General features: G+C 33.6%; 1 protein-coding gene across 20 annotated transcripts in view; it reads left to right on the top strand.

Moving 5' to 3' along the window:
• The window catches only part of LOC106878639 (thrombospondin type-1 domain-containing protein 7A), a 999,802-nt gene that overhangs the window by 923,139 nt on the left and 54,607 nt on the right, over positions 1–22,056 (top strand). For all 20 annotated transcript variants that reach the window (XR_008265800.1, XR_008265799.1, XM_052974016.1 and 17 more), the window contains 8 exons: positions 4,228–4,381; positions 5,884–6,156; positions 8,305–8,419; positions 16,466–16,611; positions 17,478–17,591; positions 18,216–18,312; positions 19,762–19,968; positions 21,742–21,957. Coding sequence is in view for 18 of the 20 variants with exons in the window: in XM_052974016.1 (XP_052829976.1) it covers positions 4,228–4,381; positions 5,884–6,156; positions 8,305–8,419; positions 16,466–16,611; positions 17,478–17,591; positions 18,216–18,312; positions 19,762–19,968; positions 21,742–21,957 (1,322 nt within the window). In the remaining 2 variants the exon portion in view is untranslated. The remainder of the gene's footprint in view (positions 1–4,227; positions 4,382–5,883; positions 6,157–8,304; positions 8,420–16,465; positions 16,612–17,477; positions 17,592–18,215; positions 18,313–19,761; positions 19,969–21,741; positions 21,958–22,056) is intronic.

Below are 22,056 nucleotides of genomic sequence, written 5' to 3'. Positions count from 1 at the left end.
TAGCTTTCCATCATAAGCTATTATGACAATGGACAGTAAATGAACACACTATATCATAAAGAATTTATCATTAATGAATGTGTTCGATATAATGACAATTAGCTTTGGCTACTAATCATCAGCTGAGGTTGATTCTGCTCCAAATTTTCTCTTTTATTACATTTTGTGAATGCTAATTTTTAGCTACCTTCAACTGAAATATGTTAGAAAAGTAAACACAAGAAAGTCCATCTAATATTGTTGAGTAATTTATATAGATTTTACTGCTAAAACACATGGGAGAATGCTGTGGAAGCATTTTTACTTTTGGTTAAACAAATTGGAATTTTTAGTTTACGTAATCATTTCTTATCTGCAATAATTTGTATTTAACTGCATATTTATGCACATCAGGACATACTCATGAAAAAGTAAAGATTTTCTCTTGAATGAGAGTACCAAAAAGAAGGAGACTTTATAGATATATGACATGGGTGAAATAATCATCATAGCTGCTTTACTATATGCGTAAAATCCTCAAAGGTATAGCATGCTCTTCTATATCTATTACAATGTCGAGAAGCCTTCCATATCGTCAGCAGGTATCTCAGGAGCACAAGCATTTTGCCCTACCCCTAAGATACCAGCTAGTGATATTGAAGGGTTTCTGACATTGTGCTAAATTCAGAAGCAGAACTTGCTATATCTCTGAGTATATATATATAAGGATACATGTATTGAAAATGCCATAAACTAATGAGGTGAGAGAGGTTCAAATACTCTGATTAATATAAAACTCCTTATTTTGGACAATCTAATTTTAAAAAGAAATTTAGTCCAAGACAAGCATTGTCCTTAGACACAACATGTTCTACCAGACTTGAGAGAATGATAAAACTCGCGTTCAACTCGAACCTTTGAGGATTAGAGGAAATGTCCATTTGTGGTAGCTGCAAAGATGATTGAGAGAGGCGTTTTACTATGACAGATGAGAGACCGAAGGGAATACAGGAGTTGCTTTTAGTTAGAAATGTGAGAGGAACAATGAGTTATTGGAGGCAGAAACTACTATCATATATTAACAAGGATTTGTTTAGACAGATTATTTTTTACTTTTAAGACATCAACAATGTTTGAGCATGAAGATATGTATGCCTCATTAAACATCAGCAACAGTTTGAAACTGAACTTATTTCTGGCCATAAAACCAAATCCTTTGTCTTGTGCCATGAAATATTGTATCTATAAAACAGGATTTGTATTCTTTTTGAAGGAGGATGCAGTGTGGTGTAGAAATGACTTAGAGTTATTAAAGGAGACAAGAGAGATATCTCATCAATGCAAGATGTGTTCAATGTCAAAAAGATGATCACTGTCTTTCATCATTTTTAAGGCCTACTTTCCCAAGCTTGCATGCATCAGACAGAATTTTTTGAGGCAGATTTTCTACAGCTAAATGCCTTTCCTGGCACCCATTCTCACCTGTTTTCATGTTAGATTAATATTTCTCACAGTCAAATCAGTTTTTATTGAAGATTGGAATTGAAGGATAACACTTTTATGATGGTGATGCTCATTTATAACTTTGGCATGATGATCAAGACAACGAGGATATAAACACACACACACACACAGTGTTAGCTTATATTAGAATACAGAAAAACTACAATAGAAGTATCATGATTGAGCAAGTAAACAATAGAGAGAGAAGAGAGAAATATTTGAGGCAGACCAACCATGTCAACGGCTTCACATGATATACAACCCTTGTTGTTCACATAAGCAATCATCAAATGGAAACTATTGACTGTTTATATGGCTTGTTGGAAATTATAAATATTGCTAAGTCATGTAATTAATGCTGAAGGAAATATTGTTGCTAATAACAGAAGTAAATTGAAGGAAAAGTTATTACTTCAGTCATTGGTAACAAAGGCTTCCTTCTGGTGGGAAAAGACGTATTCAGTATGAAAGGTGTGTGATGGTGAATAGTTGTGGAAAATGGATGATGACAAGACACACTTCAACAGGAGGAGGAAAATTAGTTAAATATGGTTTAGAGAATAAACAATATTCTTTTCTACTCTAAGTACAAGGCTCGAAATTTTGGGGTGATGGGGAGGCCAGTTGATTAGATCGACCCCAGTACACAATTGGTACTTAATTTTTCGACCCCTAAAGGATGAAAGGCAAAGTTGACCTCAATGAAATTTGAACTCAGGATGTAAAGACAGACGAAATACTGCTGAGCATTTTGCCCTGCATGTTAATGTTTCTGCCAGATCACCACCTTAATAAACAATATTAACAAAGAAAAATAGAAGTCGTTAGGAATTCAACAGACTGAGCAATGTCTGTAACATGGATAAGCATATTCCCAAATATATAGCAGTCCAAAAATTAATATTATAATGCTTAGAAGTGAGTTATTCTACTCTATTTTCATTTTATATTTTATAGTCATGAGTGACCCTGGTTTTCATTCCGTCTGTTTCCCTATTTTCAGCATAATTCATTTAACTATTTCCAAATGTATCATTCACCAAACTGTGTTTTATTCCACAGACATTCTATACATGATGATATTCTACATTTGTTTTCATTTTCCTCATCCATTCATTTGTTACTCATTCTCCTCTCTCTCTCTCTCCATCTTAGATTTAACTTTGCCATTTCTTCTTCTATAGCTTTTTTCTTTGTCTTTACAAGACGTAGATGTTCAAAGCCAAATTCTATTGAAAATAAGTTTGCACCACCTTTCCATTCTTACTGTCATCAATTAGTGACAACAACAAAATTGATTTTGCAAGTGAAGATAATTGAATTAACACTAAAGCTTCTTTTGTTAATCCTATAATATTTTGGTATTACTGCCATCATCTCCATCACCATTACAATCATCTTAACAGCTGTTGCATAATAATTATTAAATTCTTGATATTCAGCATATTATTACAATTATTAACACAGCAATGTATTCATCATCATCATCATCAGTTTCTTACTCTACGTAATTTATCAAACACTAGTGTCAGTCAAAACTTGTGTGTGTGTGTGTGTGTGTGTGTGTGTGTGTGTGAGAGAGAGAGAATGTGTGTGTGTGTGTGTGTGTGTGTGAAAGACAATAGTTAATCACATTATTATCAATTCAATAATTATTTATAACATCAACACATACTGATATCATGAACACACTTGGAATACAATGATGTAACTTAGTCAACTATTGTAGAAAGGTACTCCTTCAATGACTGATTATAGGAGATCACATTCCAACTATTGACAGTTTCCAATCATTTTCAGAGTAATCAAAACACATAGAATGGTTTACAAATGACTGAAACTACATTGTTATGTCAGTCTATCAAACATTTGATGAGGAAAATAGATTTTCAAACACACAATGCAAGTAAACTAGTGGATGTCTAACCATGTAGAGAATATAACCTTTTAAAAACATCTCTAGTAATGATATGTAACTTTGCTCTATGATAATAATAATAACAATAATCTCAATTAGGTCGTCCCATACGACACCCCTCTAGGGGTTTCAATTGCACATATCATAGGCGTCACATCGTACTGCTCCATGTGGTCCTGCAGTTTCCATCTAATTAGGAATATTAGGGTCTCATCCATTGTCTTGTATTCAAGATCCTCTGCATGACATCCTGCTAGTTCAAGGCCAGGAATCTGATCTTTTAGGTCCTGCTGATAACTAAAGCCAATGCCCTGCTGCCAACACTTCAACCTGTCTGACCTGTTAAGACCTACCTGAAGATTTCACTCCCTCCAGCAGAGTTCTCCGACTTCAACTCCAACTCCTCTAAAATTGGCACCTCTGACTCCAACTCTGGCTGACTCCTCTTTATGTAATTCAGTGATTGTGGTCTACATATCTCAAAGCATACGCTTGTACTCTGAGTAGGCCTATATGTCATAACTGGTTTATATTAAAGAATAAAGATATTGTGAGTTGGAATCAGAGTTGGTATAGTTTTACCGACTCTGACTCCAGCTACTCCTTAATTGTTTCCAACTCCATGACTCTGACTCCACAGCTCTAGTACCATATTCCCATGAGTATTACATGATCTCATCAAGACAATAAATGATTTAAGAAACTATTTTAAACATCAGCCATTACCGCAGGATATTTTGTTCTTATTTTTACTGCATCATAATTTGTAGACTTCGTTTTGATCTTACTGATTTACTTTGTTTTATCGTTTCCTATTCTTAAATTAGATGTGTTGAAAAGGATGATTTGTCTCGGCACACATCACTGCAAGACTCTTACTGTGATGAGATTCCAAAACCTGCTGAACAGCGTATTTGCAGTACTCCATGTATTAGGGAATGTGTTGTGAGTGAATGGACTGAGTGGACAAAATGTGATGTAGTAAGTAACACAGCCCTTTCTGTCTTTTTCTTGTCTTTTTTATATTTGTATTTATTTTGGTTTAATTAAATTTAAAATCCTTTGGAAGTGGTTTGAGCAGAAAACCTTTGAAGGAAGTCAGTGGTGAGAAATAAATATCATAACCTAAAGTAATGTTTCCAAGAAGATTATGCTATTAATGGGAACATTAATATCAGGTGAACTTTACACATTTGATATTTAGGGAAGTAATTCAATTGAAAAGGATTCTGAAAACCAATAAAATGCAACTCACAGGAAGGCATGATTTAAAACTTATTAACTGACAGAAATTCGGAATTTGATGTTTGAGATTTCATATGTTCACATTTTCTTTGAAACATTAATGTTATTTGCAATTTAAACATGATAGATAGATACATATATAAATAATTACCTAATATTTGTATTAAAAAATCTTACATAAATATCACAGAGAGAAAGTTCTATAGTATATCCAGTTTCTCTAAATCTAAAAACACTCAACACTACTTTTTCAGATGTTGTCCATATATTACAGATGGATGTCTTAAAGATGATGATTTTCTAACGCAGTTCCATACATTCTTATTCTAAGTCTGTTCATCATCAATTCTAAAGTATTTGATTCACAATTGTCTCTACAATATTTCTTTCCTTTCCCTATTTTTTTTTTTGGCCATTCCTATGAATCGATTATGTTCACCATCTTTAACCAGCTTTTCTTATTGATGACCTCCAACTGACCAATTCAGCATAACCTTTCTGTTTTGACAACCACCAAACTTCAAAAGTGGTTTCTAGGTGACAGTTTTTACAATGTGTACAAAGGTGGCATCAAAAAGTTCCTGGACAAGTTCTGTAACATGTCAACAGATGGCAGCACATGGCTGTGTGCACAGTGAGAGCCAACAGTGACATCAATGGGGCAATGTGCTAAGTGACATTGCTGTGTCTACTCCTCCCTACCTCTCCCAGAGTTTGTTGTACTGCAAGCTGCATGGGGACTTCAATAGTGCAGGTGACATAAAAAAGGACCCACTTCATGCTGTAAATTGGTTGGCATTAGAAAGGGCATCCAGCCATAGAAGTCATGCCAAAGCTGACATTGGGGTACAATGCAGTCCTTGGGCTACATCAACGGATCCTGTTACACCATTCAACCTATGCCAGCAGAGAATACAGACTTTAAATGCTGCTGCTCAAGTTTATGATGATGCTGATACCACTTACTTCACAAGTCAAAAATTGGTTCTTAAATCAAGTGAAACTGAGTTACAAAAATAAATCAGAAAAGTTTTCATTTTTCTAAACTACTTTTCAGAAACTTATTTCAGATATGGCAGACAATTTTTTAAGTATTTATTTTAAGTCGTCAAATATAATTACTACAATAATTATTCTTCTATGGAATATAACATTTTCTTTGCAATGGCTTTTTTTTCACTTTTTATTTTTAAAAAATTGAAACTTTACTGATTTTTACTTTTCCCTTTTTTTTTTAGCCCTGCAATATGCAACAAACTCAATGGAGAACACGAAAAGTTTTACGAGAACCAGATAAATATAGGCGAGACCATTACCCTTGCCCATCTCTCCGAGAAGAACTTTATTGCATTAAAGGCAAAAACTGCAGGGAATTTATTTGGAAAGTTTCTGAATGGACATCCTGTATGGTCAAAGATGGAGAAGAACCTTGTGGCTTTGGCAAAAAGGAGCGCTTTGTTATGTGTACTGATTATTATGGAAAATTACAGAGGAGTCACTACTGCTATGAAGTAAGGAAATTCTTTCTGCTACCATTGATCATTATCTTTGTCTATGATTATCAGCTCAGTTGCTACATGTTGGTGAGATTCCACTAAATCTATATCATGTGAAATATATCTCATCAAACCTAGATATAAAATATACTCAAATAAATTACTTCGACTACGATGATGTGTTTGTATTATCAACAACTTTAACAGGACAATGATCATTACTCTATAATTTTTTTTTTCATTTATGCAATGGAAATAAAAGAGCCTTGTCTATTTGTTTGTATCTGGTTTAGTGTATCATATACCTGGAAGGTTGATCTCCAACAGACTTGGCTCAAAGGTAGTCTGAGACAATGAATAAATTTTGGGCTTCACAAAGAATAATAGTTATTTTCTTTAAAACATTCAGTAATTAAATAACAGTCAAACTCAAAGTGGAAACAAAAGCATTTTAGGTAGAGATACATCCTTTCATAACAAACTGGAAATATATAGGGTTTATCAAACTGAAGAATTGATTAGCCATATTTGGTATAACTAAGGTAAGATAACTTTACACTAAAGAGTTTTTTTTTTTAAACTAATCTGTTAAAACCAGCTTCTATATTATGACTCGTCTCAAATCTATAAACCAATACAAAAACATGATGTGACTCAGTTTTCACCAGAGATTTTGGTGCAATTTTCTTTTTATGCATCTACTACTTGTAAGATTTTCAGTTTCTGTCTGGGATGTTGTAAAAGTTGCTTTTGATGAACAGTTTTTATAAAATTGATATCACTAACTATAAATTAAAAAAAAAAAAGATTTCTTTTGTACCTTTGCAATTTTGTACAGCTAATTAGCCATCATTCAGCTGGTTCCAATTTAGCTTGATTTCATTCTCAAGTAAAAATCATCATTTCAAACAATTCTTTTAAGTGTTTCAGTAAATTTTTTTCTTGGATTTAATTTTTTGTTTGTTTTTAATCTTATGTGTTCCTATATCACAATTGGTGAACTGTTGTTTCACAGCATTTTTGACAGCAAATGTGAAAGGAGTACCTATAACTTAGTGCAAAACAAATATCACAAGAGAGTACATTCAAAAAGTATTAAGTTTTACATCTTCATTCTTATGTTTACATTGTTACACGTATGGGAAATATATACGTGCGTGCGTGTGCATGCGTGCTTAATAGATAATTGGGAGAAAGCTCCCTCACACACACTGGACTGCAGACAAGAAAAAAGACTATATACCTTACTGGCACAGACTCCACATTATACAGGAACTACTGACCCCACCAAAATGTCACTGCAGCTCCCTTCTGCCACTATTGCAATGGATTTTTTGTTCCTCCAAACTAGTTAGTTTCTTACTGTCCATGTCCAAACCCAGACAATGCCCAATCCTTCAGTTATGTACCTGTCATTTAAGAGAATTCTCAAGCACCATTATTCCTGCAGAAGTTCAAGCTGAACATTAACTACATTGCTCTCACTTTTCTGGGAGTGCATGAAAATGTCAGAGATGCTGCCATTTCTCTTAGCACTCATAATTGTATCAAATACAAGATATCTGACCTTTAGGAAATACTGAAACAAGACAAATTTTAAATGGATTTACATGTGTGTGTCTATGTGTGTGTGTGTGAGTGTGTGTGTGTGAGTGTGTGTGTGTGCATGTGTGTGTGTGTGTGTGTGCGCGCACACACACACATTTGTGCACAAAAAATTGTATATGATTACATTTATTTATGTGTGTGTTTGTGTATACAAAAGCACATGTGTGTAAAAGGTGATTATATATGCTATGGCTGTTAGAAGGAAGTATGATCAGGTAGCATGTACAATGCTTTTACAAATAGTTGTAGGTGCCTAAGTAGTCATGTGGAAAACCCTGTCAACCTTCCAATGTGAGAAAGAGAAAACTACTCTGGTGCTAGATTGGTACAATTTTTTTTTTCTTTTACCCAAATGGACTAACATTGAATAAGGTTCCTTATTCAAGGACAAAACATAGCTCCAGGTCTAAAAATCAAACCAACAACTTTATGATCAACTCCCTAATCACTAGATCATGTATTCCTTTTATGTATGTGTATATGTGTGTGTGTGTGTGTGCGCGCGTGCATATCTATAATATATTATATACATTCATGTTATTTCTGTTTCATCAGGTCGCAGGAAAACCAAAATTTAAGTTACAAGAATTTTGTGAAATTCCTTGTGATGAGAACTGTTTACTTTCAACTTGGTCATCTTGGGGCCCTTGTAGCAAATCTTGTGGACTGGGTAAGTTTTGAAAAATTCACAAATTTTTGCAGCATAAGTTTCACACTTGAGATATTTTGAAGATTAAATGATACCACGAAATATTTTGTTTTTCTATAGGTTTATTACATGTTTCAAAAGGAATTTCCAATTTCAAAACAGTTACAATGTAGTTAAACTATTTCTCAGCTCTCAACTCTTTTACTCGTTTCAGTCATTTGACTGCAGCCATGCTGGAGCACCGCCTTTAGTCGAGCAAATCGACCCCAGGACTTATTCTTTGTAAGCCTAGTACTTATTCTATCGGTCTCTTTAGCCGAACAGCTAAGTTATTGCATATTTGGTGCTTTATAATGATTTCTGTTTTAGGTATGCGTAATATTCCAAGTCTTACAGTATGCCTAATAGGTATGCATAATGTTATAAGACCACATGAAATATAGAGTGTATAGAAGCTATTACACTGTCATCCACTTCAGATGAGCATTTCTGTACTGTGGAAACAGCTGTAAACCATTGAATAGGACTACATGACCCCTGCTCTGAGGTCATTTATTTACACACACACACACACACACACACACACACACACACACACACACAGGGGATTCAAACTGAAAACTTCAACAATCATGAAATTGTATGGCACTGTAACTATGTAGCTGGACTTTGAGAAGAACAGATGTGGAAATATCTAGTCTGTTTCAGTTTGATAAGGGAATAAACACAAATGGTAGCCATATTGATTAAAAAGTAACTTGATGTTATTTTTCGATAACAAAAAAAAAACATGAGTCTTTCAATAAGGTGGGGATAGAGGATAATGGGTGCTTAAAAATCTTAATTGCCCGTGTTGCCGAAGTTGATAAACATAACATTAAATATATAAACTGTCAGTTAAAAGCTTAATTTTCTGAAATTTGACACATGAGGAGTGATTAATATTTGAAATTCTATGTTCACAGTGTATTACAATATGAATGTAGAACAGAAGAAAAAGAAGAATGGAAACAAAACAATGCAAATAATAGATAAAATTTAATTTAATGGTTTAAAGGGCCGGATTTAATACCTTATAAATTAAAAAAGTTGGTGGGATGAAAGAAATGCAAATTTCAATAGAATAACTTGTTTTGTAATTCGTCACAAATTGATTAACACACATTGTTTTCTGGATTTTAATATTTAAATTATTTTTGTAAATCTTAAATGGCTGTAAAAGTTTGTTTACTTTCAGGCATTTATGAGGGAAGCCATTACATGGATGGACTTCCATATTAAAACCTCTTTTAAGATATTTGAAAATTTATATTCGATGAATTTTCTTTCTAAATTGGTTTTTATATGATCTTTATTTTTTTAGTTCATTGAATGCTTTAATAATGAATATTACAGAAGATATGTTACTTATTTTTATAGAAAAAGAACAAACTTGATATTTTACTAAAGTGAGAGATTATTTTTATCAAACTCAAAACCAAAATCAAATATTTTCCTTTCTGTCTCATAATTTGAAATGTATGAAGACTTAATTATAAGTTTTTGTTGTTGATAAGAAAATATCATTTCTACTTCCAAAAACATTGTTTTATACATTCTCAGATTCCTTCATGATAGAATTTCAATTACATGAAAATATTTCCATAAATTCTCCATATAAATGTATCAAAGGTTTTGGTGGGTTTTTTTTTTTTTTTGGTATCACTCTACATGGAAGATAATTCAAATTTAATTTCATTGGCTCATTTCATGAGCTCTTTCCATGCTGGCATGGGTTGGACAGTTTGACTAAGGACTGGCAAACCAGAAGGCTGCACCAGGCTCGAATCTCATCTAGCAAGGTTTCTACAGCTGGATGCCCTTTCTAACGCCACCCATTCTGAGAGTGTAGTGGGTGCTTTTTAGGTGCCACCAGCACAGGAGCCAGTCAGGCGGCACTGGCATCAGTCACATTCGGATAGTGCTTTTTACAAGCCACCGGCATGAGAGTCAGTCAGGTGTCACTGGCATTGACGACACTCGAATGGTGCTTTTATGTGCTACTGGTTAATATGTTGATTAATTAATAAATTAATTTGTATCCATTAGATCTCTTTGTTTTCTAACTCAACATATATATAAATATATATCAATTAGTAAATATGCTCAGATCTTTTTTGTCATCTAGTGCTGCATTGTTTGACATATAAAAGAAAAAAAAAACATATGCTATTGCCCAGCTATGTTTTGTTCATATTTACATTATGTGCCTAAAGCAAGTAGAAGGCATTTTTAATCTCCATATTTATGATTTCCAGCATCTATATTTAGCTCATGTGTAAAAGACAATGGAAAGAGATCAGTCTGTATAGAGTTATGTGAAAAGAGCCAATGAAAAAAATAACAGTCAAAGCTTCCACTGTGTGGTGCTAAACCAACAATGTGTGGAAGACAAAACATTCTTTGGTGTTTCAATTATAGGCATCAAGCACCAACAGGTATGTTCTGGAAAAGATTTGATAGACTGATGGGCAAATTGGAGGTCAGAGAGTGTTTAGTAAGGTTAGCAGTTGATGGTCAGTTTAAAATGTTGGTCAGTTAATCAATAATACTTCAGATGAGGTTGTAGCAATGTTTAATATCGAGACTGAGCATGTCATATAAAAGTAATAAGATAAGGGGGACAGGGTGAGTATGGGTGTTAAGAGGAGTAGAGAATATTGTTGGAGTGGTAGGATAAAGAGTAATAAATTTTTGAGAGAAAGGGATTTGGTGAATAACATCTACTAGAAGCAATAACACCAAGAAATGAAGAGAGGACGGTTGACCACATGACAAAGGATCAGATGGCTTGAAAGTTTTTGAGAGAGAGAATTTGTATTGTGTGCAAGAGAAAAAAGTGTGTGTGAGTGTGTGTGTATGTGTGTGTTTGTGTGTGTAATACATGAAACAAAGAAAGAAACCATGAGAGAAAGACTTTGTAATGTGTGAAAGAGAGAAAGAAAGAAAATTTGTAATGTGGTCTTTCTTTTGCAAGGTGGGTAAATTCCTCTGGATGATATAAGCTGTAAATATTGGTTGCTGGATGACAGACTACTTGGTTATGTGGGGAATATGGAATAACATGTCTACAAAGACACCCTCTTATACTCATTTTCCAGTCTCAAGTAGAACTAAATGAAGCCTATGGTCTGTCAAATAGAACTGGCAGGAAACCAACCACTTGACTATTTTGAAATGCCAACGGGTTCATGAAGTAAAAATTGTCAAGTGGAGTGAGTTGATATAATCAGATGCTCTAAGTGAAAGAATGTCGTGTCCAAGTTGAGGTGGTTCAGAGGTGCACAGATTAAGGCTGTTTCAAAATAAAGTGATTCAGACAGTGACACACATGGCTATCCAAAGAATAGATTATTATATAGAAGCACTAAGCCCTTTGCATTATAGAGTCTTTCTCCATGCAACACTGTAACAAGATTGGTTGTGATGAGCTGATGTAGTTTTTCTTATTAGAGTTTATGTAATTTCAGGAGGCCAACTAAAATATGCAAAATCTGAACATTCAACAGTATAGAAAAACAATGGAGGATTATACATCTTTAATTAATATTTTGCAACATATAAGATGCCATCATGTGTTTCATATGAAGGCACTTTACGATCCTTAGATGCAATGGTTTTGCACAACAAAATGGTTCATGTCAAAATCAATTAAGAGAACTCTTAAATTTCCCTTTAGGGAAATGTATTGAAGAAGTTATGTTTGTGCATATCTCTGGATCTAACATAGTACTATAATCAATTTCATATGTACAGGCCTAGAGATACTAAAGTGCCTATGTGGTATCTCATGTTGTAAAATATCAGTTAAAAATGTATAGTTTGTATAGTTCTCCCACTTTGTTTTTCTAATATGCTCTGGAATTTTATGCAAAATTCTTTAGTAAATCCAGAATTTGCTTCAATCAAATGGGAGGGGGAACTGTAATTGTTTAATCTTCACAGTTCCTAATGTTTCCTACTACTCAATATAGTTAGCCAAGTTCAGAGTACCACAGAGTGCTTACAATGTATCTGCTCAGATTTTGAAATCCAAATTCATTTCTATTCAAATATATATATATATACAGGAAGATGAAATTTCCTTATCTTCTTTCCTGGAAATGCCACTTTTACCAAAGTCTCCAATAATTATGTAGAAGGAATAAAAATGAAATATTTCAGACTTTGGTAAATAGCAAAAGGAATTAGATAGGACTGAATTTTAGCCAGATTGGAAGTATTAAAAATGACAAATAAAAATAAGAATGACGAATTCCAATGCTTTATAACTACAAGGTTTGGATTCCATAAACATTCCTTCAGATGTTTATTTACAAGGAGAGAGTTGCCATAATCACTAGTCCCTGATATCTGCTACAACAGAATAATAGTTATGCCTGTAGGTATCATTGTGAATAAATAATATTAGATTGGTTCCACATAAAATAGTAAATACATCCCAAGAAGGGGACAACAATGGCATTGTGTTTTTGCTATCTTGGAAAGTTAATATTGTTTGCTAGTTGTGCTTCCAAAAATTATTAACAAGAATAACATTCCAGTTATAATACATTATTTTCCACTTTTTCATTTCATACGTATTCACCTGATGTGCAATTAATAAACACCAAATCCAGTATATTTACTTATAACTGATACATCTTTCTGTAAGCTTGTAAATCTATTACTGTACCTTAAACCAAAGAAGAAGAAAAAAGCCTTCTTTGTAAATCAGTCTGAAATACTAACAATTACAAGGGCACACGTATGGTTGTATGATTAAGTTTGCTTCTGAACCACGCACTTCTGAATTCAATTCCAAGGTGAAACCCAGGCCAATCAATGCCATGGAAGTGTATTTGCTAGACAGAGATTGCTGGGGACCCATTGTGAATAAGTGTGTGTGTGTGTGTGTGCGTGTGTGTGTGTGTGCGTACACGTGTGCATGCATATCTGCTTGTGAAAGTGCGTCATTGTTTATGTATTCCTCGCACATCATAACTTAAGCTAAGCAGTACTGATGTTAGCATTCCTTACTCACATCCTGACATATCATTTTCCCCTTCCAAAGACCTGTGGAATGAAGATATTCACCATTTGAGAAACATGAGGGTTGGGGTGACATGAAAAGAACCTGACTGTGAAATTCTATCCTAAATAAATCTATGACCGTGCTGGCATTGCAAGTGACAGGGTGTATTGTTCTTATGAAGAATCCAGTTCTTCATGCTCCACAGATCCCATCACTTTTGCCAAATGTCCTCCCTCAAACACTTCAAAACATTGCAGTAAAACTCTTGGCTGATGGTCTGGCCCTGAGGGATGAATTCTTGATGCACAATACCACATTTCCAGGGATGGTGCTTATGGCAAGTCTTTGAGATGGTTCATCATCCTCCAGAGATGTTCTTCCACTTTTGAAGCACCCATTCCACTCAAAAAATTCCATACAACCTATTGCCTCGTCACCATAAGCTTGTTGAAGCATGTTCAATGTCTCTGTAGCAAACTTTCCAAGTCTAACCTAAAATTTCGCATTTGCTCTTTGTTCAGACTTCCTGTCCATGACAAAATCACAAACTACAGCATACACGTAATCACGAAAGCACAAACTTCCCAACTTGCAAAGTAAAAACAGTGATGTCACTCAGCACACTGCCCCATGAAGGTCACTGCTAACTCTCACTGTGCACGCAACCACATGCTGCCATCTGTTAGTGTGCTACAGAACTCGTCTAGTAACATTTTGATACCACCTTGTAATAACACATTTAACTTTCTGCAGTAATTTAATAGTGTTTATTCTTATATATATAGATATGACTGTAACAAAACCAAACAACTAAACAATCAATTTAACTTTGGTTTCTTGTTAATATCAGTATGCTTCAAATAGGATAGAAACCTCTCATATATTATTAAATGTACCAAAAGATTTATACAAGAGAAGAAACTATACTGTTCATAATATCTCTATTTATGAATATTTCTTTCTCTGAAAACCTCCAAATATGAAGGTTTTTTTTTTTTCCATGTCTTTTCCAAACAAGTTGCTCTATTTAAATGGGTTGGACAGGTCTGCTGCATTACAGCATTTGTTCAAATGCTATCTCATCAGTGAAGTCTTATATTCTCAGGAATTCTCTACAATTTTACTTAATACTACTAATACTACCAACTCCAGCATTACAAACTGCACATGCATCATCAATTTGCATTACATTTCCATGCCAATGCAATCATCTCTTAACATACATCTGCTGCCGATGTAGTTTTATGCTGAGCTGCTTTCTCAATTTATCTGCTTTCAGCTTTTCTTGCAAGTTAACACCACATATCCAATGGAACATACTGAATTAATTTCTCTCCAATTGTTACACATGACCTGCAATAGCTATCCATGCTTCACTACCACATATTAAACCCACACACATGCACGTGTGCATGCACACACACACACACACACACATTACTTTACACTTTCATAGAAACTTTAGTTACTCACAGAAGGAAGTAACATATATGTCTTCTAGTTATCATTATCTTTTCTAGCATTAAATATATCATCATACTAAGATAACTCATCGGCTACTATTCAAACAGTTTATGTGTCCAATACATCAATACATAGTGTTTATTTCTTCAAAACTTGTATCCTTTATCAGACAGACCCTCATCTTTTGTATACACAAAATTTGTACTAATCAAAATTCTATCTCTTCTAGTATACACAGTCAGGGAGTCGAGGTATATTGTTTTAATATTCAGTTGATTTTGTAATTGAAGAGACTACTGTACATGACAGCCTTTACAATTTGAAGTTAATTAGTGCCTTCCAATATAGCTGCTAAATTTTATCAGGTATTTAAATGATGCATCTAATGGAATTGCTAAACAGAAAATAATATTTCTAATTACGGAGATGTACTTGCATAGCAAGTGACCTGATCTGAGATCGTGTGCTGGAACGAAAACAATTGCAGCGTGGAAGGTGTTTATAAGTCATTTAAAATAACACACAACATCCGTTAGATTCACTTCAACATTTAAATTTAATTTGTCAAAATATTTTCGTCGCTTTGAGACCGCGACCTGTTCACTGACAAAATTCTGTGCTGCATCTCAAAGCGACGAAAATATTTTGACAAATTAAATTTAAATGTTGAAGTGAATCTAACGGATTTTGTGTGTTATTTTGAATGGCTTATAAACACCTTCCACGCTGCAATATTTCTAATAAAAGGGTAAAATGGTTTGGTGTAGGTTTCCATGAGTGGTTTCTGTATCAAAATGGTGAGCAACACAGATTTTTACTTTCACCCAATGCGGTGAAAGCAATGGTTGTTATGTGATTAAGAATACGACTTATCAACTAAATAAAGCTAAGTTCAGTCACACTGTGCAGCATTTTATGCCCTTTACTCTTGCTGTCAAACAAATGCCATATGGAAAAAATTGGGGGAGAGAGAGAGAGTGCATAGAAGCCATCAAATGGATGTACAGACAGACATGAATGTGTGTGTGTGTGTGTGTGTGTGTGTGTGTGTGTGTGTGTGTGTGTGTGTGTATGTAAGCATGCAAGTTGTCATGTCCACTTCTCAGGTGAGATTGTGTGAATGTAAAAACAGTGCTGCTATATTTATATTCCTGATGATCATTACATCCTGTAGCTTCTGCGCTCTCAAAGGAATATAAAAATCTCTTGTAAAAACAAGAAAAGGCAGGCAGTAGGAAGAGCATCCAACTGTAAAGAAAAACTGCCTCAAATTAGTACTCGTCCAACCAATGATAATAGCATAGAAAAACAGGTAAAACGAAGAAACAGGTAATCTAGCAAGCTTTTCATAGTAAACACTAAAATCTAAATCGAGGGTGGATGATTATGTGAGATAACAATCTGTCAACAGGTTCTGACTATATTTTGCTTTGGCTTAAAAAGATTTTACCCACTCTCTTGCATTAATTGCTTTTTCTAACATTTTTCACAATACAAAGAAATCTCTGTTACACACATTCTTTCATTATTTCATTTGTTAATATGTTCAGGTACATCACAGCGACAAAGGTACGTTCTAAAGAAGGCAGTTGGGTATGGCAGGCCATGTTCCAGTCAGCTTACTCAAAGAAAGCCTTGTGTATTACGTGGTTGTTTTAGATGGGATGTAACAGAATGGACCGAATGCTTTACTGAGGTAAAAACCTTTATTAGACAGACATTAGTTTTTTGGCTTTTTTACAACACTGAAATTTGACTTTCAAAATGGACAGTTCTGTATTATGTCTTATCAAATTTTATTTTTATCGTGTATTGAAGCAACTTTTCAATCCTTTATCTCTTTATCTCAATTTTATTATCAATATGAGCCAATTTCTCACTGAACTATATTATTAAATATTTCCTTGAGCAAAAGACTAACTTTTATTGAATATATTGCAATATAATACTAATACTTATTTTATCAATACCAGAGAAATGAAATATATATAGCCAAATCCCAGTAGGATTTAAGTTCATAATAGAAATGTATGCAAATAAAACTAAGCAAAACAACCTGATTCTAGTGTTGCGGCCATCTTTACTGTCTATTTTAAAATTAGCTATACTACTTCACAAAATAATATATCTTCATTAGAAATCATTAAATTCTGACAACAGACAGCTAAATACCTTAAAATATTAGAATCACAGCTATAAAGTAATGTTACTGAAGTTTATGTTTCATTCTTACAAGAAAATTACTAAATTCACATGCTATTTTTCTCCATTTTTTTCATTACTTTTACACATCTTTGCTAACAAATTCTTTATTTCCAAGAGTTAATTGAAGACAAAAGGAAATTACTTGAGTTGAAAGACATAACAATGTATTAATTACTTAAGGTTATATTTTCATTAAATATCTCTTCAGATTTCAAAATTTATACAAATGATTGAAACAAATTTGGTTATTAAATTTCCATTATACATTAAAAGAGGAGAATTTCCTCAGAATATCTCTCATTTCAATTATATTCTTCCTATAATATTGCTAAAGTGTGTTGTTTTTCTTCTTTCAAGAAAGGAGTTTGTGGACATGGGGTGCAAATAAGGAATATTACATGTACAGGAGAAGGGAAAACACAAGTTGACGATTCATTTTGTAAAGCCAACCGGAGTATAGCTGCAATTAAGGTAGCAGAAACATTTTGTCTTTTATAATTCTTTGCATTCTGAATAGCTTTAAATTTGTTTAAATAGTTTCTTTTTACTAACTTTAAAATTGTGAAGGAAACAGCAACGCCACCATAGGTTAAGTGGAAACGATGAACGTGTTTCCAAACAACGTAACATTGTAATACTTCATGTAAAGTAAATATAACAAATGAAAAATCCTTTAAGAATCCATAAAATTCCCGGATCACTATCAAAACTTCCTCATCTGTTCCTTGTGTCGTTACCAACTTTTCCTGCAAGTTTCCTCAGATACCGTTCACAACTTTCCGACTTATTTTGCGGACAGACGGACAAACCAACGCCGATGAAAGCATAACTTCCTTCCTTGGTGGAGGTAATAAATATAAGCACAAATATATGTGTTTGTGTGTGTGTGTGTGCATGCACATATCCACACATGATATATGCATACACACATACTCATATCCAATATACTAAATGTTATCTTTGTTTCCATATCCAGAAATTTATGTATTAAAATAAAGGAACCTATTTAACTCAATTCAATAAGTTTATAATGGAGTACAAACACCAAAACTACCAAAACTAAATATGATTCTATCTTTCTTTCATCTTCTAAAGACTAAAAGATCATGCTATATCGGATGCCCTGGAGAGTGTGTTCTAACGGAATGGAGTGAATGGAGTGCATGTTACTTAAACTGTCGGGACAAAGGAGGTAAGCTGATTTTGTAGATTTATTGCATGGCAGCTTGTCTATTCATGTGTGCTGAACATATTTGCGCTTACAAGCATATATAGTTATACCTATGCAGGACTAATAGAAGGGTTTCATTGTAAGTATAATTCTGTTAGGGAAAACTATCCAAGACATTGCCTTATGCATCAGTAAAAGAAACACACTTGATATGTCTATGTATTAATTCTGCATTCACATCTTAAGAGATTACCCATTCTTAGAAGCATTACAATAAACTTACTGCCTTTTTATTTTTCGTTTTTTTTTTTTTGCGAGGCAACATACTGTAATATTTAACTCCTTCAATGACCAGTCTTCATCAGACAAAGGAATTGTGTTTTCAAAGCTTTTCACAGATACCAGAAAGATCTTAAGAGAAAAAGTTTTCTGTACAACAAATTTAATTATCATCGAGTTGTAAAGAGTTTGGTTTTTTCTTTTCTAAAGGAAATATTTAAAAATAATCTTGATTATAAAGAAATAAAATTTGCTCAATCCTGTATTTGAAAAATTGTCTCAGTTGTGTAAAGACTATATATATATATATATATATATATATATATATATATACACACACACACACACGCACATACATACATACATACATACATACATACATACATACATACATACGTGTCTATATGTTTTATCGTTGTTCTCTCATAGGAGTTTCACATAAAAATAAACAAAATAAGTGTTTATTTTTTCTTTTTTACACTAAGCTGATTGATATATTAGGTTTTCGATATCTCTGAACTTGAAGACAAAACTTTTATTCCTCATCATCATTTAACAAAAACTTAACATGCTGGCATGGGTAAGACAGTTTGACAGTATCTGACAATTTGCAAGTCAGTGTTAGATGTTAATGTTAGTTTTTGACATGGCTTCTACAGCTGAATATCCTTCCTAACACCAACCACTGTACAAAGTGGTTTTTTTCATGCTACTGGTACTAGTAAGGTTGCCAAGTAACTTGCAAGACAGAAAAAAATGAAGGAGAGAAAAGGGAAAAAGCTTCCACTACCAAATAAAGAGTTTATGCCAGATGTTGAAAAAATATAAAGTATTGGGGTTAATTTGTTGAACTAAAATTCTTCAGGGTGATGCCCCAGCACGGCCACAGTCTAATGGCTGAAACAAGTGAAAAGTAAAAAATACTGAGTGTATTTACAAGTATTTATATAAAAATACCTATTGTACATAAGTGAGAGTTTTTTAATTACTTACTGAGATGGAAGTATAACCTGTTCTAGCAAATAAATGATAAACTATAGATTAAAACATTTTGTTTCTTGGTGAGAAAGACCATATTGCAAAGCTAAAGAGCGTTTTTTACCTTCAAATGTTTAAAGAACAGTTCATATAAATTATTGACAAAGCATGCGATATATTTGATCATCATTAATGTTGTCATTTATGTTTCAGTTACAGATCATGAGCGAGGAATCCAGAGTCGATCGCGAGCAATTCTGGCTTATCCTGCTGCAAGATCCAAACTCTGTCCTCCAAAACTTTATGAGAGTCGCCCATGCCATGCAAAGAAATGTTTTACTTTCCAGTGGAAATATAGTAAATGGAATAAAAACAAAAGACATGTATGGTGTGAAAGATCTGATTCTCTAAATGTTACAGGTAAGACTCAGTATTCAACATAAATGAGATTTTTTTAATTTAATTTTTTTTTCCACATGTTTTGGGTTAGATGCAGCATTTTTGTTTTATCTTCAAGAGAAGGACTTACCACTCTTCAGAATGGTAATTCCATAACAGACCACTCAATAAAATTGGAATATAATCATCACTTCACCTGTTTTAATGGAACCTAGCACTGGAGTAGATTTTAGACACAAAAACAGGATTCCCAAGTTATCAGCTAAATCTAACCAATAATTTGAAAGCCATGAGTAATCTTTATGATCAAACGGCATTTTCTTTTTTTTCTTTTTTATCAAATTACCATAATTTGTCTTCTTTACAGCTGTGGTTATATAAAAGTGTACATAGTAGGAGCAAGAATGATTTGTAGACTCCAAAAGTGCCACTGCCTTTTTTATATGTAGGATGGACTGTGTCACTAATAAGTGAATATTTGAAATAGTCATTTGATCACTTGAATATAGGATTTCAGAAAAATTTATGGTTCATAAAAAAGTTTCCGACCATTTCTCAATGAATTAGTCCTGCATGTCATCCCTACTCTCTCTAATTCTTCAAAAGATTCTGGTACTAGTGGTTCCCATCCAAATTCTTGATCACATCCTTCTTCCTATGGGACTGTAAGCTCAATCTAATATCAAACAAGTTCAATCAATTTGCTAGAAATAGCAATCACATTTTCATCAAATCACTCTTAAGAGCATTCTTAAGAACAGGAAGGTTGTAGAAATACCAAAAATTGAGTCATAGAAATCTCTAAAACATGCAGTGGTTACGGTTGAAATGCTTTTGCTCAGGTTCGCCTGCTCAATCAGAGTTCACTTAAGGCTAAACAGCAGCAACAACAACAGCAGGAGCAACATCAATAATTCATTCTTCGTAGGTAAATATGAACAAGATGTTTTTTTTTTCTCTGCTAATTAATTGAGCAGGAAAATGCAGCATCCATAGTGCAGAAAATTTTAAGAAATCTAAAAAAAGAATTTTCATTCATATCGTAGTTAAATTATTGGATTCCTTTACATTTTGCTTCAAATCATTAAAGAAGAAAATGTAAAGATTTCCTTACAACATCCATTGACAAGGTTGCAAAAGCAATGAAGATTTTGGAAGAAAAAATATAAATAATGAGTGAAAATCAAACCGATGAGTGTGTTAGATAAGGTATTAAGACAATATGATTCTCCCAAGAAATAACCAAATTTGCTTCAACACACGAATTCACAAAGAATCGTGCAAACTAGATACAAAAATGAAGTAAGACATAATAGTGTTCATTCTAATGAATAGTTTTATAAAACTTGAGAATGGGAAATTATATAAAGTTACAAGTGATGTTGAAAGCATGTAAGACTTATACACTTTATTTCATGGTTATAGCCAGTGGTGGACTGGATCTAAAAATATTGGTTGCCAGGAGACTAAGAGGGCCCACTAGCAGCTACAAGGGGGCCCACCCACTACTACAATGTTATCATTCAATTTTTTTTTGTTTGTTTTTGTTAAAAGTATTCTTTTCAACTGTCCACAAACACAGCCAGGCTGAAATAATTTATACATTCTTCCAGGAGTGAATAAAATATTCTTGAACTTGAGGGGATGGGTCCCTTAGCTACTAACATGGGCCCCCATATATGGATTCTAATGGCACAGGAGCCCACTTTCCATTGGGCAAGCTGACAACCTGGCCAGTTCACCACTGTTTATAAAACAATCTATTTTTTCTTCTTTTCTATCTACCAAAAACAGGTGCTTGTGATGAAAATACTTATCCTGGTGACACGCTTATCTGTGATCCGCCTTGTCCTGACAATGGCTCAGTGTGTTCTGATGTAAATGTATGTCAGTGTCTACCTTCCTTTGAGCCAATCTATCGTGATAATATCCTAATTGGCTGTGGCCCAATATCAGTTACTAACACACAAACACAGATCACAACAAAAGAAAATAATCCCAGTAATGCATGTAAGTATTACAACTATTTTTTATTCTTACTTCGTTTTACTTGCATCAGTCTTTGTGTTAATTAGCCTGTATTTCGAGTTGAGTTTGATAGCTAAACTC

This window comes from Octopus bimaculoides, chromosome 17 (assembly GCF_001194135.2).
Source record: "Octopus bimaculoides isolate UCB-OBI-ISO-001 chromosome 17, ASM119413v2, whole genome shotgun sequence".
Classification (NCBI taxonomy): Eukaryota; Metazoa; Mollusca; class Cephalopoda; order Octopoda; family Octopodidae; genus Octopus; species Octopus bimaculoides.
This window is presented reverse-complemented; position numbering and strand designations above follow the sequence as displayed.